The 16,583-nt window shown below is 47.0% G+C and overlaps 1 protein-coding gene across 1 annotated transcript in view; it reads right to left on the reverse strand.

Annotated features, from left to right (window-relative positions):
• LOC112688865 (sal-like protein 3) overlaps window positions 1–16,583 on the reverse strand; it is a gene marked incomplete at its 5' end in the record, with an annotated part of 26,776 nt that extends 10,193 nt beyond the window's left edge. Inside the window, 2 exon segments of the mRNA XM_025562271.1 lie at window positions 2,804–3,343; window positions 15,927–16,583. Coding sequence (XP_025418056.1) covers window positions 2,804–3,343; window positions 15,927–15,963 — 577 coding nt within the window.

Consider the following 16,583-nt stretch of genomic DNA (forward strand, 5'->3'; position numbering starts at 1 on the left):
TAAAAACAGGGTGACGCAATGGGGAAAGGGTGAAATGTCGCAGGGTCCCCGCGGGGCCTGTGCCGTATCGTATCATGTGCGAGGGAGTCCGAAAACTGGACAATGGGCATAGCGCGGCTGCCGCGGTTAATCCGCAGCGGTGGAGCGCCTCCGCGGACCAGTTTTAGCGGCTCCGCGAAAGGGTTGACGCAACGTTCGAGTTTAGCGATACGACGTGCAGTGAGCAGTACACACATACGGGTCGTGGTCGACGTGTGAAAAATACCGAAAACAACGTAACTGACCGGCGGACGTTTCAGATTGAACTTTCGTTTTCACTCGGACTACGTACGCTCAACTAACAATCGCAGTGCTCTCCTCTTCGCTCGTCCTTTGTACAATCGTCGTTTGACCTCAAACCGTTCATCTTTTATCCGCGGTCTCAGTGTCCCGCACAATATAATAATTGTAATGACAGCAGTACGTGCATGAAATAAACAAAACGAATCTTTACAAAAAAAAAAAAAAAACGCATTTCTCTCACACGCGCGACTATTACGTCGCGTAATGATAATAATTATCGTTAACGCTTGTCGTATAACAGTGTACACGTACGCAACGATTGTCCGCGTGGACGTTATACGCGGGCACGGGCGTTCGCACTGGTAGCGCGGTTTTTTTTTTTCTTTCCGTTTTTTAATTCGAAAGGATTTCGCGCTGCTCCCCGTCGCGTGGCCAAATGTCGTTCGTGTGTCCGGCGGCTATTGACGATTATTCGGCCGTTAAAAATGTGCCGTCGACGTATTGTAATAATAAGTTTCCCATGAACGCGCGTGCACCGGGAGAGAAACAACGGTCGTGGCGCGGCGGAGTTTTCCCCGGTTGTCGCGCGCGGATGCAATTAAAATCTGTCGCCGATCCAGAACGTCTCGATCCAGTGTGAAACGCGCCGCTAATTGGAAACAAGGTTGCATATTATTGTATATTATTGTCGAGAGAAAAACACGTCGATGTGTATATTATATTCGTATCTGTTGTACACGTTCTAATTGACCGGAGTATAATGGAAATCTCTGCGTGGAACCCGATGAACCGCGTGCGCGCGCGCACCTTGTGGAAAAAAATAAAAAAGGTCCTCCGGCCGGGCTAATGACTTGTGTTGACACCTGGAGAGCTTCGTAGTCGGTTTTCCTCACTTCCATCTGTTTCCTCCACTGTTTTCTCGGTCCGTTGCACCTCGGTTGACTTCTTTCCACACACACACACACACACACACACGCAATAGTCTGGTGTTTTTACATTTAATACGCGCCAAAAATCTAAGACCAACACCAAAATCAAGGACCTTTAATTATCATTATTTCAGTGCGGCAAGTCTCTCTCTCACTCTCTCCTTCTCTCTCGCTATGTTGCTCTCTACGGGCGGTTGCCCGTCATCGCCGTCGCGCCAACAATTATTATACGCACGACGACGACGATGCACCGGGGTACAAGTGTTTCGTTATCTTGTAAATCCTGTCGCCGCTGTTATATTTATATTGTTAGGATATTTTAATGGTAAAATAACAACGTTGGACCGCAACAAATTGGCCGAAAATGCATTTAAACGACCGCCCACTTCTTGAACCGCATCGAAAAAATATGATAATTTCAGGCATAGATTTTCACAGTCGTGAAAACGATACAATAATAATGATGTTCCGGTAAAAATATATTTGATAAACGTGAACGAAAAAACAAAAATTCTAACATTATAATTACAAATTTTATATTTATGTTCCTCATGGTTAATATCTGTTTGTTCTAGTTCTAATTACATTACCTATATATATATATCTTTGTAGTTTTTATTTATTATTACTATTTTTACTGTGAAAATTTATTTAAATGTATCTGCGACAGATAATCATAAAAGTTTTATTCACAAATAATTTGCATTGTAAATTTAATTTATTGATGATTTTTAATAAAAAATTAAAGCAAATAAAATATAAACATACATTGTCTTAAACATAAAACCTTTTTTTTTTTTATATTTGTACATCACGACGAATATAACCGGTGGCGATGCGAAGGACGATTTAAATTGTAGTTCACTTTCAGGCACCGCACACGGGTACGGGTACAATAATTATTTGACTTGTGTCGCAACTGGTGTCGTGAATTTTATGAAAAAAAATTTTCTAGAATGTCGCAAGACGTAGTTTCGAAACCCGCGTGCGCATTACAACGTCACTTCTCTAACCGCTGGTAGAAACGATAGGGATAGGGTACACACAACATATAAAACGACGTATTATTTTCTCATCCGCAATCTTCGTTCGTCTCGCCTTAGCCCCCTTAGTCTTGTCTCTCATAAAAGCAAATCAACGCCGGGACGATGAGGACGACGAGGAGGAGGCCGAAGGGAAAGGAACGGAATTATTTTCTTGTCATTAGTTTTCTCGGATATACAATATACTCGGAGTGCGCACATTGGCAGTGCGAGATTTAGATTTATATATATAGACGTGTGTATTGTATACGTTTTCGCCGGCGGGCGAACGACACACGAAATTCGACTACTGCACGCGAGATGATGATGATGATGATGACGACGGGGAGAAGGCGAACGTAACTTTTCAATTTATATACGACGTTCGGCTGAATTCGAAACCGATTGCACAACTTTTCCAATAACTCCGCTCCAGGCGCGCGCGGAGAGGATGGGGACTCCGTGATGAAAAAAAAAGCGAAATAGAACGCGAAACACGTGAAAACGAAATCCCGGACGTGCTCGGGGTAGGGGGGGGAGGGTGGAAAATAAATGTGCATGAAAAAATACCTGTGTTGGTGGTGTTGGATTCGGCGTCCACGCACGACGACACCGAGCAGCGGTTGGACGACTTCTTGTAGCCCAAATCCTCGGACGACTCGGATCCCTGTTTCACTCGTCCCGCGGCCGCGGCTTTCTCGTCCTCGGAGCTCATCGCGTCGTCACCGCCACCGTTGTTCCGGTGGTGGTCGGACGACCGCTTAGGCGTGCTCGACGACGGCGGCCGTCTCTGGTGATGGTGATGAGCCAGCGGATCGTCGACCGTCGGCGACTGCGACCGGTGGTGATGGTTGTGGTGCTGCGACGGTTTCGTCTTGGTCGCGGACAGTCCGTTGTCCAGCGGCGGCGGCGGTCCGCCACTGCTGTCGTCGGTGCCGCCACCACTGTTGCAGTTGGCCGCAGTCAGCAGCGGGTCCTTGCCGCACCCGGTCACCTTGTGCTGGACGAACCGGCATATGTCCGACAGCAGGAACACTCGCTGGCACTGGCCGCAGGTCAGCAGGTCCACTTGATCGGCGCTGCCGGTGCTCTGTGTCGGATCCGTATCCGCTGCGGGGACACAAAAAACAGAATAACGTAAAAATACTGCGCTCGACGAACGTACAACTTTATTTTTACTGTATCAACAGTCCCTGCCGTAATAAGCGGCGCACAGGATTTTCCGGGAGGGACTTGCCCGGGATAAATCGTCGATCTCGACCACACAGCCGTCACGCGGTATAGCCGCCCAGTTAATGTACACAAACGCGTAGTGGCTCATTGTGCGCACACGGACGCCGTCCATTTTATGCGAGCTTATCGGTTTTAATGACGAAAATCAATAATCGACCGATTGTCGTCCCTCCGCGCCAGCACACACACCCAACGCATGCACGCACAGATGTAAATTATACGTATATATACGTGTTTTTTTTTTTTTTTCTTTCTGTTTAGCGCCCCGCCGAAAAATACAACAATGTGAAATCGTCCATCAGAAACAAGTAGTAATAATAATGGCAACGATGACGACGTATGTGGTGGTCGCCGCGTAAATTAGTTTAGGTCTGTTTGAGGGTTACACTGCGGGCTGATGGGGCGATGCGCCCGCCGCATACAGAACGCTACTTATCGCGATGACGCGTCAAAGGTACTGCGCACAACACGCGCGCGCGCACGACTTATTACCGCGTCTAACCATGACCATTGCGAGTACGTTCGGTGCATTAGCGCCGACTCGTTTCGACAAATAATGGCGACGTCAAAAAAACCTATCGACGTGATACAATTTTCAACGCGCAGTAGTATTTTTACACGTTCGAATGTACTTGGACTACGTGTCGGTTGCGGATAAATATGGTTTATCGTTAAAAACTGAGCGCACACAAACGATAGCGATTGCATTAAAACCGGTAGTTCAAAGCCGGCGCGGGAGTTCCCGCATTACGTTGAACAGAGGGGGGAGGGGATCAATAATTGACCGAATTTCGATTCTCTACTCGATACATTTTAAAATACAATACGTACTGACCTCGGATGACTAGGTAATATCGGTTAATGGTACTCGGCAATTGCGCTACTCTCGCTGTAAATCGTTTCCAATATCCCGGAAATCCGCCGTTTATATATATTATTATTTCGTGCCGTGTTCAAAGAGATTCTATTATACTGAACTACTCTTGACAATATTTGTAAGCGTTCCGTCCGTCCCTAATAGTTTTTAATCGCTTCGGGGACGAAGGGATATTATTGTTTATGCGCCGCGGCCGCCACACAATCGGGGCGGGGTGACCGTTTGTATATAATACGACCCGGCGCAAAAATGGCAAACGTGCGTTTGACGTGAAAATCTCGGACGATGATACCAACGTATATTTATACACATAACTTATATATATATATATATATATTAACACGCACAAAATAGGATTTTTGTAACTATTATAAGTTGTCGGTCGTATATATATCGGTCGCACTCCACTCCACTCCACATATACACACACACACACACACACACACACACACACACACACACATATACACGTGTATCACGAGGACCTTAAATGCGTCTAATGGACACTCTGTATACAAGCGAGCAGCACACGGTGAAAAATCCCGTGGGGTAGTGTTTTTGTTTGCCCGAGGGGTGCGTCCGCCGCGCGCTGGTCGTCCGTCCCCGCGAAGGGTGTGACGGGGACCGCAAAACATCTGCGTGCCAAACCGCCGTGCGTATGAACCGTATGTGCGTGTGCCAGTAGGTAACCGACGACGATGGACGATGGTCATTGGTCCGATCGATTGGTCATTCGGTCACTTTTGGTCAACGCCCCGGGCGTACACCCCCCCTGCGAGGGAGGAGGCCGTCCCGCACACGGGTGGCGGTCAAACGAACCGACCGTTTCCGTTTCGGACTTTTTTTCATCCCCCTTGCGCACAAACGCGCCGCATACAAATATACATATATGGATTTCCTTTCTCTCTCTGTAAATTCCGTTTGCAGCGTTTTCCGGTTGCTCTTTACGCACGCGTAAAAAATATTATACGTCATTACGTTCCGTCGTCCATCATACGCGTATTATTATGTGCACGTCCGTCTCCGACGTTTGACTTTTCGGTAAAAAAAAAAAAAACCCGCATCGTAGGTTACTACGAGACTCCCCGCCGGCGTGCCAGGAAATTACATCTATCCGCCAGCCATTTGTCGCGTCCTAGCACCAAACCCGCTTACTCACTCCGATACTACCGGCTGGCAACCCCGTCAACCCACCTCGATTCGTACGGGGGTAAAAAAATAATAAAATAAAATATAACACGAAATACAGAACACTTCAATAATAAACGCGCTACCGCTCAGCTGTTACACCCGGAATACGATCATATTTTCCAAGATATAAATATATATATATATATATATATATAAATATGTAGGTAAACTAGTTCAGGGATTTGCGCCTTAAAAAAAAAAAAAAAAATTGCCCCATACGGTTTCTTTTTTTTTTTTTATTTATTATTTGTTTACCTTCTGTACGCGAACGTATGCGATTATGACTGCCACCATAAATTATACGTACGTGTACACGTACTCGTGCGTGTGATTGATCGCCGTCCGATCGATTGATTAATCATTTGGATCGCGGCAATCCCGGCGGCGGCGTCCGCGTCTGTTACCGCACGACAATCGTAATGCGGACGCGTTCTACGACGTGTACATAGTACAAAGTATACAAGTATACTTTCTCTCGGCTGCAGTCGCGAGTAGTGCGGTTAGTACGGTCGACTCGAAAACGATTTATTTTTATTATTTTTCCCTTTTCGCAACGGCCGACGACAGTTTTCGAATTTTATTGCGTTACCATCGGGACAATGCGACGTCCGTTGCCGTGTCACGCGTACAACTCTCGGCGGTAGGTACACGCGCGTGATGATTCAATGCGGTCGACGAACACGTTCATATAATAGTTTCACGGGGGTCACGTGCACCGAGATCTACGTTCGGGCGCGTCTCGTTAGCTTGTCGAAAGTTTTCCGCTCGTTCAATAATAATAAGCGCACCCGATCGGACTCTTACGTAATATGAAAATAAATCCGATCCGGTCAGCAGTCAGCGCGGACGACGCGGAGTGCACTAGCCGATGACGTTACGGCGGACACGAATCGCTGCAGTAGAGGGATGAAATAAAAAAAAAAAAAAATGCACGTAAAGGATGTATACGCCCTCGGAAAAATAATAAGTTGCGCGGCACATTCAGCGGCGACGGCAGTTAACGCACTCGAAACCCGCACTTGGCCTGCGACTTATTGCGCACGGTGCAATACTTACGGACGCGGTGCCTCGGACGGGTCGGAACCGGTACGTGAAAAACACGCTGCAGTCCATAGAGCTAATGGAATAAGTAAAAGTTAAATGAAAGATACGAGTAAACGGTGGCGGTGCGCGACGCACATATATACCCAAGTTAGTGTGTGGTCGTCACCGTCGTCGGTGGTAAATCGTACGTAATAAGGGAAGAGAAATGATAATGACACGAGAGGAAGTATCTCTCTCTCTCTCTCTCTCTCTCTCTCGCTAGTACACTCTCGTGTACATAAATCTCGTGTGGCCTCCGTAACGCCGAGCGTGTCGCCACCGTCGCCGCCTGCTAGCCACACGTGTACAATTTCGTGTACGCGTATAGAGAGGTATATCGCCTCGGCAATAAAATCTCTCGCCTGCCGCTGCCGCGTTTGCACAGCTGTCCCCGGCCAGTTGTCGCCCGACTTCACCCACGTAAGTATACCGAAACGCTACACATACGAGTATATATCACATGCGGTGGTGCCCCCTTTGGCGTTTTGATCTATCGGCCAAACTGTGTAAACCGCCGCAAACAGTAAATAGTCTATACACCTCCGGGTCCCCCTGGGCTTAGACATCAGGTAAAATTATCACTCGTTGTTTGTATATATATATATATGTATATGTGTGTATATGTGTGTGTACGTGTATTTCCTCTCCTCGTACGGTGTGCGCGGTAAACGCGATTAGAACGACTCGCACACGGCCACGCGGTGACCCGACAACAGCCGAAGGGGCTATTTTTATATTGGTTAATTCGATTGGCGACGACCCCGCGGGACTTGGAGACGATTTTTTCTAACGGCGAAGGCAACAAGAACACCCGGAAAAAAAAAACACTTCGTCAAACTTTTGGCCTCGGGAAACATTTTTGCTCTTTCTCTCTCGCTGTCTCTTATTTTCTCCCGCAGGACTTAATTGAAACGCGCGAAGAAGAAATCACTCCCCCCCCCCCCACCCCACCGACTACATCGTCCGTCGCGGGGCGCGGAAAAACTCGGCTCACCATGTCCGCCGCTCGCAATAAACAACTTAAAAGGACCGATGTAATTGCCCGATTTTTACGACCCTCGCCCGGTTGGCATCGTGCCGGGACGCGTACACCGAGATTAATAATTTTCCGCGAGGGAAACGCGAAGTTTCTATTAAAAAGGACAACGTTTCGATTTCCTACCAGAAACCGTTCACGCACATACAAGTGTACATATATACATGACGTATATAATGTACTGTTCTTCGCCATTCCTGCTCCTCCTCGTCACCACGCGCCCAACGAGGACGTTGTCACTGCCGTTATCAGCAGAAGGGTATCATCGTCGCAAGTTCGCGCACAAATTGGGAGCCGATATTTCTATTTATTATTTGTACGCGAATTAATGGACTTTGGAGGATTACAATCGTCGGCCGGCCGCCCTTCGTGTAGGATATTATATATTTTTGTTACATATATACCGTACCGTCGTGTCTGACAATCTCGATCATGTCTACCGCGCGGTATACGACTGCTAAAATATTACACGGTACCGAAACACAATTTTCGAATGGTAATTCGCCCTACCAGCGTTAACCTAAACCCCGCGCAGACCGCGTAGACGATTACATTATATTACACAAAACATAACGATTCACATGCGACAATAATAGATTTGAGAATTAGTTCGAAAATACGCGCGCCGCTCACCCCCCCGGTTATTATTAAGACCGCGTTTATAGTTTTATATATTTATAGGCCACACACGACCCGCGTCGTGTATAATATCGTACGCACTACGTATACAGTGCGTACAAATGACAATCCCCGTCTCTTGCGCGAGCGCGGAAGATATCGATCTATAAATGCGATCAACTGGTTTTGCCCGGCGGCCGAAAGCGTATACGCGCAGAGGCGGCGTCGATACTTGAATAATCGCTGGTCGGCTTGTGTCGCAGCGAAAAAGGAATGAAAAAAGAAAAAATCGGTTCCGTACGAACGTACGTACGCACTGCCGCAGCGCCACCAGATACGTATTACAAAATGTTTACTGTTATTATTACGTTTCGTCGTGTAAGCTTGACCGAGACGCGTTTCATCTTCAGCTCAACGAACAGTACACGCGTGCCGGTCACTATCGGTGGTGATTTACGTAACTCTATGCGAACAATATTATATTAAACGCTTCGGGCGTTGTTGGTTACATATCCCGCGATGACGACGATGACGATAAGCTTTGCACATAAAACAATCGCGAGATTATGTGATTTATTTATTTTTTTTATTTTCATTATTTACGTTTATTATATTCCGTCGCGTAACAGATTGATTTGGATTACTATTATATTATTGTTGTTATTATTCTCAAAGCCACTGTACGAGTATGTTGTTTTATTTATTATTTTTTTTTCTTTCTTTTTATGACCGATTGTGAACGTACCTACATGCTTATTGCGCGCGTGTGTAACAGTGCGTACGCACCGCGGCTACTATCCAACGCAAATTAATGTCATAAATCGAAGTAATTACGACGAAAGGCACAATTACGCATAGGTAATTATATCGCGCAGTGCCTACATGTACACGATGTTATTATTTTATAATCGACAACACATTCTCTCGACCGGTACCGGTATCGGTCGGCGTATGGCGGCGGCGGCGGTGGAGAGGCCCGGGACATACGTGTTTTCAGCAGGTGCGCGATTATTGTTATTTTCATATAATAAAACATATGTATAATAGGTGCGCGAAAACGTAACGGTGGCGTGCGTGTGCGTGTGTGTACACGGCTCGGCTTCAGCAGCAGGTAGCTGGTTCCCACGCGACCCCGAGTGTTTTATTATCGTTTATCGGACTGTGTGTAGACTGCGCTCGCACACGTGTATCGAAATTTATTATTATTCCCGTTTTTATTATGTTCGGACGGGACGAGGATTTCGGTGCGTCTCGCACAGCAGCCGGGAGGGGCGCGCGCGTCAAAGGGTTGCGCGCGAATTGATCGAAGCAATCGGCCGGCCGGCCGTTCCCACGGAAGCCGGACGACGACGACGACGACCATCTCCGCAGAAGTCGCTGTTATTACATTGTTGTACAGGTATACGCGCGCGTTTGTTATTGTGCGCACAATGCACCGCGGAACACGTCGCGAATATCACTCGCGCGCACCCCATTTGTACACCCGCCGTTCGCGGCGAAAAAAAAAAAAACAGAAATGTGGAAAGAAAAGAAAGGGTTGTTTTCGCGAATCTCGAACGCACGGCCGTCGGAGAGCACCGTGAGAAGACGCGCGGGGCCGTGTGAACGCACTCGTCCCACCGGGAGGTTAGTTTCGCCGCGTGGGAGTTTCGTGAAAAACGTACGAACGGAAGTCGGGCGGCGACGGAAAACGCGCGGTTTCGATGAGCACGCGTAGACCGGTAGCCGCGGAACGCGCGCACACGCCCAACCGGTTGTCGCGCGAGGGAAACGTACAGGCGCGCGCGCACGAGTTGTGTAATCCGGTTTGGTCGCGCCGGCAACGTATTATGTTCCGCGTAACCCTTTCGGCCCGTGCGGACGAAGATTCAACGCGGTCGCGTGCCCCGTCCCGTCAAACACCGCCGCTCATTACTATGCACGCGGATATTACAATATTATCATTACCGTTATTATTACGTGGCGCAGACACCGCGGCACGCATCGCGCACCTGGACGCGCCTCCTCCTTTTTGTTGTTCCGGTATTTATTTATTATTTTTTTTTCTTCTTCTTCCTTTTGTTTGTTCAATTTTTTCTTTCTCCTTCGCGCGTGCCCTTCGTCCACCGCTATAATCATTATCATCGGACACCGATGGACACGAGTTTTTATCGTGGACGCGCCGCGAAGCATCTCAATATTATAACGTATCAATACACGGTGTTTGCGGGAAACTCCTACAGGATAACGCAAACGGCACAATACACCGCGCCAACCGAGAGCGACGACGACGATTGTGCGGACGATTCGCATTGTTCGATACGTGTGCACGCGATAGTCGTCGACGCGTAATCGCCGCGTTTCCGGTCCGGTACGCCTTTGGACGCGCCAAAGTCCTGTTGCGGTGACGTCGCCGCCCCGCGCGCAGGAAATGCCGGCGGCCGGTGATCGCCGCCGCTGCTCATACGCGCATGAGAAATGGATTTGTGCTCGACGGCGGCGGCGATGATCCCGAATGAATAATGACGAGGAGCTCGCGGAGGACATCTGCCGCGTTTCTCGGATTTCGACGGTACACAATAATATATGGAACGAAGACGTATTTCGTTGTCTACGCCGCCGCGTGTATTTTATCATATCTGTTTACTTTTTTTTTTTTTCGCCCCCGGTTCCGAAACACATTTTCTCTGCTGCCGCCGCGGCATGTGAAAATAACGTGTGACTAATTAGAGCAATGGCCGCCGACACCGCCAACAGTCTTTGGGGATTGGGCAGAGACGCGAAACAGTTGCGAAACGAATTCCGGTACGGAAACCCAATGAGGCGAGTCCCGACGTGGAACCGACGCCGCAACAAAAGGACCTCGCAGCGGTGGTGGTGTGTGTCCGTGGAGGTTTTTTTTTCGAATTTTTTTTTTCTCTCTTTTCGACGGTCGGTAAACACCGCCTCCTTATTTCTCGCCACCTCCTCCTCCTCCTTCGTTACGAAAAACCTCGCTCCGACGACCAACGGTTAACACTTCACGAAACGCGTCACCTATATAGAATGGTACGCATGGTTTTCTCCTTCATTAGCCGACACTATGATGTGCTATCGTGTTTTATTTTATTCCTCCCGCGATTGTCACACGCATTTCCGATCATTGCCTCTCGACGATCGACATTTCCCACGCGACCGCGATGACGACGAAATCGTTATGGTTTTTTTTTTTCGCTCTTTTCGACAATGGTCGCGCGAGCCGAAGGCGTAATTGCAATTGTTTAATGTGGCTTAACGGGCACTCATTGTATGTAAATGGCATGCGCTCACGACGGTGTGGCCGCGACGACACGAGCCCCGAACGAAAACAAACGATAATAAAAAAATACACAAACCCATGTGCACACACATATATATATGAACGTATTATATACGAATAGAGAAAATAAATAAATTAGCCTAATAACGTTATTTAGAAGGATACAGCGGCGGTGACGGCAGCGTTCCCCTCCCGTACACCTCTTTGCTGCAGGATGGGCGTGCCGACCACGACGAAGACGACGACGGAATTGGGCTAGGCACGCGATTCTTTTTCTACTCACCGCGGAATCAATTGTTTTTTTTTTCGTCTGACTTATTATACGTTTTATGATTATTTACGCGTACACATTATACCGCAGCACTCGTGTTTTACTAGACCAGAAAAAAAAAAAAATCGAAAATCAGGAAGCCATTTGTTTCCAGAGTACTTATATACATCGCACATACATACATACAAACACGAGTAGACACATAATAATAACAATAATATTATGTAGAAATATAAAACTTCGGTCGGATGATCGCTACGGTGAAATGGAACAGGAGGTTGGGTGTCTTTTAACGTGCCGTGAAAAATCGTCAGGACCTTATCAAAACGTGCGCGACGCTACATGTCGTGGTGCGTTATATATATATATATATATATGTCAACGTCGTATACGCGTGTGACAAATGGAAATCGCGTCCGCGTTTTATTTACGCGTTCATAAATCAACCGCGTGGCGTATTTACACACGCACCACCCACATGCCTACATGTACGAGCAGTAATATAGATTTAGGCGGTTATGGGTCACGATCGGGCTTGCACGTGCGCAGGAAAGACACCGGAAAAAAAAACACAATCGCACCTAAATTGTGAGCATCTCATGTCGCTCACGAGGGTCGAGGGGGCAACGGCGCGTGGTCCGCAGCTCTCTAGCAAGACTCGAAAGCCGACGCGAACAGCCCTCGGGGTCGATCGTCACTTGTACTACTTATTTATTACCGTTCTTGCCGCAATAATAGATTACGTACGGTGCACGCCGGCACGTCACACCGGCGGGTTTCGTAACCCGATCGTTTACACAAGAGTAATGGGCACCGATAATCATGCGCGGCGACTTGTCCGAGAGCCTATCGCGCGTCCGCAGCAGCGGCGCAGTGCTCTTAAGAGTTTCGTTAGCGATGACCATATAGGTCGCGTGACCCCCTAGCACCTCGCGGGTGTTAAACACACCGCCGCGTCGTCGTACATTTTTCCACGTGCGTACAGACCGAAGGATTTGTACAGCGAACCATGAACACGGTTAGGAACGAGAGGAACACGACGCGCTATCGTTGTTTGCATATTTCACAAAGCGATGTCCGGAAATCGGCGTTACCGCGACCGGTGGTTAACCGCATTAGTGTCCGACAACATTCAGTGATAATACATACCGTGATAATAATCGCAACACCACCGGGAAAATGATCAAAACCGTTGCGATCGCCATTAATAAGACGTACAATCGTCGCGGCGGACGCGATCGATTTATAAAAAGTTTTCGGCGGCCGATCTAATATTCTGTCCGTGGCGCGCACACGTATATAAAACGTTCTGTACCGTACACAATGCACCTTTTAACCTTTGCCCAAATAATACTATAATATCGCGGAGCTTTTCCGGGTTCCTTTGTGCGGGCCACCGGTCCACCCCCGCACCCCGTAGAGACGGTACCGCAGCCGCCACCGCGTCTCCCCGCGCATCCGATGTCTACCGTCGTCATCGTCGTCGTCGCCGTAATTGACCACATTCTCGGGTCAAACCGCGCGCGCGCACGCTTCCCACGGACCGACCGCGCGTTCATTAAACGCGGCCGAGCGGAGTGCGACGAACGAACGAAAGAAAAAAAAGAAAAATACGTCTTGTTAAATCGTATTATATATGTGCACGTAAACGTAGTGCACATCACGCACGCGCGCCTGCCAGTACAATTTTTTTCCTCTCCACCATTTGCTTTATTATTTCATATCTAGATGTGCACATGTGCGCGGTTAAAATGTTTGAACACACGCGCGCGCACTGAAACGATACTACTGAAAACGGCGAGTGCGGAGATATTATGTTATCGGCCTCGGTCACGACGGAACGAAAAGAGAAAAAAAGCGATAGGCGACAAAACGTGGGAACGCCAAACCGCGGGGACGGTGGACAGGGTGGACGGGGGATTGTCGCCGAAAAATAATTTCGATTGCGACGAACTTTAATTTTAAACACACCACGTGGGTTATTATATATCTCCGGGGCGGAAAGCGCAGGTAGGTGGCGGGCGACGACCGTAACATGTCTGCGCTCATTTTGGGGGCGATTAATTTCACGTGTCGATTAAATATTAACAATTGGCCGCCGGTATATCGTACGATAACGCGATTATAAATAGTAAATTTATGGTCAAATCCACATCACATTTCCAGTCCGGTTCGAACGATTTGATTTGTACGCGCTCGTGTCACGTTAAACATACAACTCAACACTGTGCCGTCGGTCAAGTTTTCCCGTCAACGAACGAAGAAGTTATCGCGCCAATAAGTCGGAATAGACCCTATTGTCCGCAGTTTATCGCCGGTCGCGCGTACAACACGTATTACTAACGAACGTTATTTTATATGCGTTACCGTGATCGGTCGAAAAAACGATAATGGTTATGGACACAAATAACTCTCGTGTCGTCCCGACGCGCGTATAAAAACAACAGGTATAAATACACGCAATGCCAGAGGTATATCCAAGTTAGACACGGGTCGTCGTCGCAATCTCATCGTTTAAATCATCCGTTTTATCCGAAATCCTTATCCGAATCACATCGCCGAGGAACGACGACGAGAACCGCACAGGTAGTAGGTAGTACTTATTATTTGTTGACGACGAAGAGTACCTAAAACTCGTCTCCATGTGTAGTATAAACGTATAATGCGTAATCGATGACGGACGTACCGAACGTAAGCAGCTGATGCGCTTGCGGGAAGGGTCGTCGTTCCACACCACTCGGTTCTCTCTTTTACTCCCGATCGCTGTTCAGATCATAAATAAAACGCGGGTCAAGGGATCACCAACGGCAACATTTTTACATTACCGACGCGATATCATTACTGTATTCGGTTAATTTATTTTTATTATTACGTACACTTTTTTGTACCCCGTTTCTTCGCGTGGCTCGTTTTACCGCCACGTATTTTTTTTTTTTTTAAAAAAACAAAACAAAAGGCCTATTAAATATTACGTGTGCGTCGCGTATAATTTATTGTTTTCGTTAACGGTACCTCGCTGTCGAACCCGTGTCGAAATATATATTCAAAACACTTGACAAATTCGGGGGAGTGTAAGTTTTTTTTTTTTTTTTTGTAATCGTCGTCAGCACCACGCTCTTACTCAATGCGATGTCCGTCAGAGGAGGAACCTACGCCAACGGCCCATAGAATAATATGGTTTTCGCGACTTATGCTGGACGGGCAAAAATATTACCGAAGCGCGTCGGCATAGCGAAATGCAAAAATATTATAACGATAATAATAATATGTATAGTGGGCATCGCCTGACGTTGACGACGTCGACTATGACGTGCCCAGACAACAATTGCCTGCAGAGAATTTTTTCCGTTGTACGATTATACGCGCGATCGACATAAAACGCGATACCAACATATTATGCATAATAGCGTTTTAATACCTATAAAAAAGGAGAATTTATGTTTACTTAATACGATTTAAATGAACGGTTATTGTTAATATTTTTTATACGATAAAAATATCATAAATCGTCGAAAATATAAAAATATAAAACGTAACCTATTACAGTGATTATTACGGTAGTATCCATTAAACGCCCACCGAATAGTAAAATAGTAAAATTATAAAACAATCGAATGCAAAAAAAAAATTTATTCCCATTACATTATTAGAACAATTTTCAACACTAGTCTGCGATATTATCATTTCAAGACGGGCGTCGGGAAATTCTAGTTTTCCAATCTAAACACCGACACCGGGCAACAAAAATATCTACGAAATATTAAAATTTCCATCCCGAGCGACTACTTCTAGGTATTGATAAACTTGTACGGTACAACTACGTTAAAGTTAGATTAAGCGTAACTATACGCACCGAAAACAAACGATAACTCAATGATTAAATCGGGAGTACTGCTCGAGTATTTTACCGGGTTTTTCCTAGAAAATATTATGAAGCGAGGGTAGAAGAAACAGTAACTCTGAAAACACCCCCGTACATCGGTGTGTACCGACGCGAAACCGTAACCGAAAATAGCTGATCAAGTAAACGTGGAAAAAATATAGTAATAATAATAAAAAAAAAAAAAAAATAATCATAACAATAATTAAACATCAATTTGAACGTACCTTGAGCGATACGCACTGCAGGCATTTTAATCCTCATGATGAAAGCGGTATTGACGGTTCCACCACGTGCGTTAAAAATTCGTTGTCCTCATATGATTACCGACGACGGTGGCCGGCACGTCGGAAAAAAGTCGATCAGTAGTCGAAAGTCAATCATTTTCACGTGGGCTCGTTCACATTGTCGTCGGTGCCGCGTACAGTGGAAACGATTAATTAGGGCCGCTCAATGACAGCGAGCGATGAAACGAACGGAAAAACGAACACGCGAGCGATGCGAATGAGTACTGTTACGTTTTTCGGGAGGAAAAAAAATAAATAAATAAAAACCAATAAAATCTATTCCGTCCGATCGCGGACCAGAAATAAAAACAAACCGAAAACCGAGATTGACGGAAAAAAAAAAGAAAAACCGAATTACGGAAATAGAATAAAATAATAGTTCGGGTGTACGAAACGTTGGTCGTACGCGTGTACGTGCCGCCGAGTGAGCGTCGCGCGTACGTAGGCGATGGCCGCGAGTGCCGGAATGATGACCACACCAGCCGAGCAGCGGTGCCGACGAGGTAGTGGACTGTGCGTGCGCGTCGTTGCGTCGTGCGGTGCCGGTGAGCGCGCGCCGGGCAGTGCAACCGCGTCCGAATAAATGCAAACTAAACG

Source organism: Sipha flava, unplaced genomic scaffold (assembly GCF_003268045.1).
Source record: "Sipha flava isolate LNK unplaced genomic scaffold, YSA_version1 40_pilon_pilon, whole genome shotgun sequence".
In the NCBI taxonomy this organism is placed as follows: domain Eukaryota; kingdom Metazoa; phylum Arthropoda; class Insecta; order Hemiptera; family Aphididae; genus Sipha; species Sipha flava.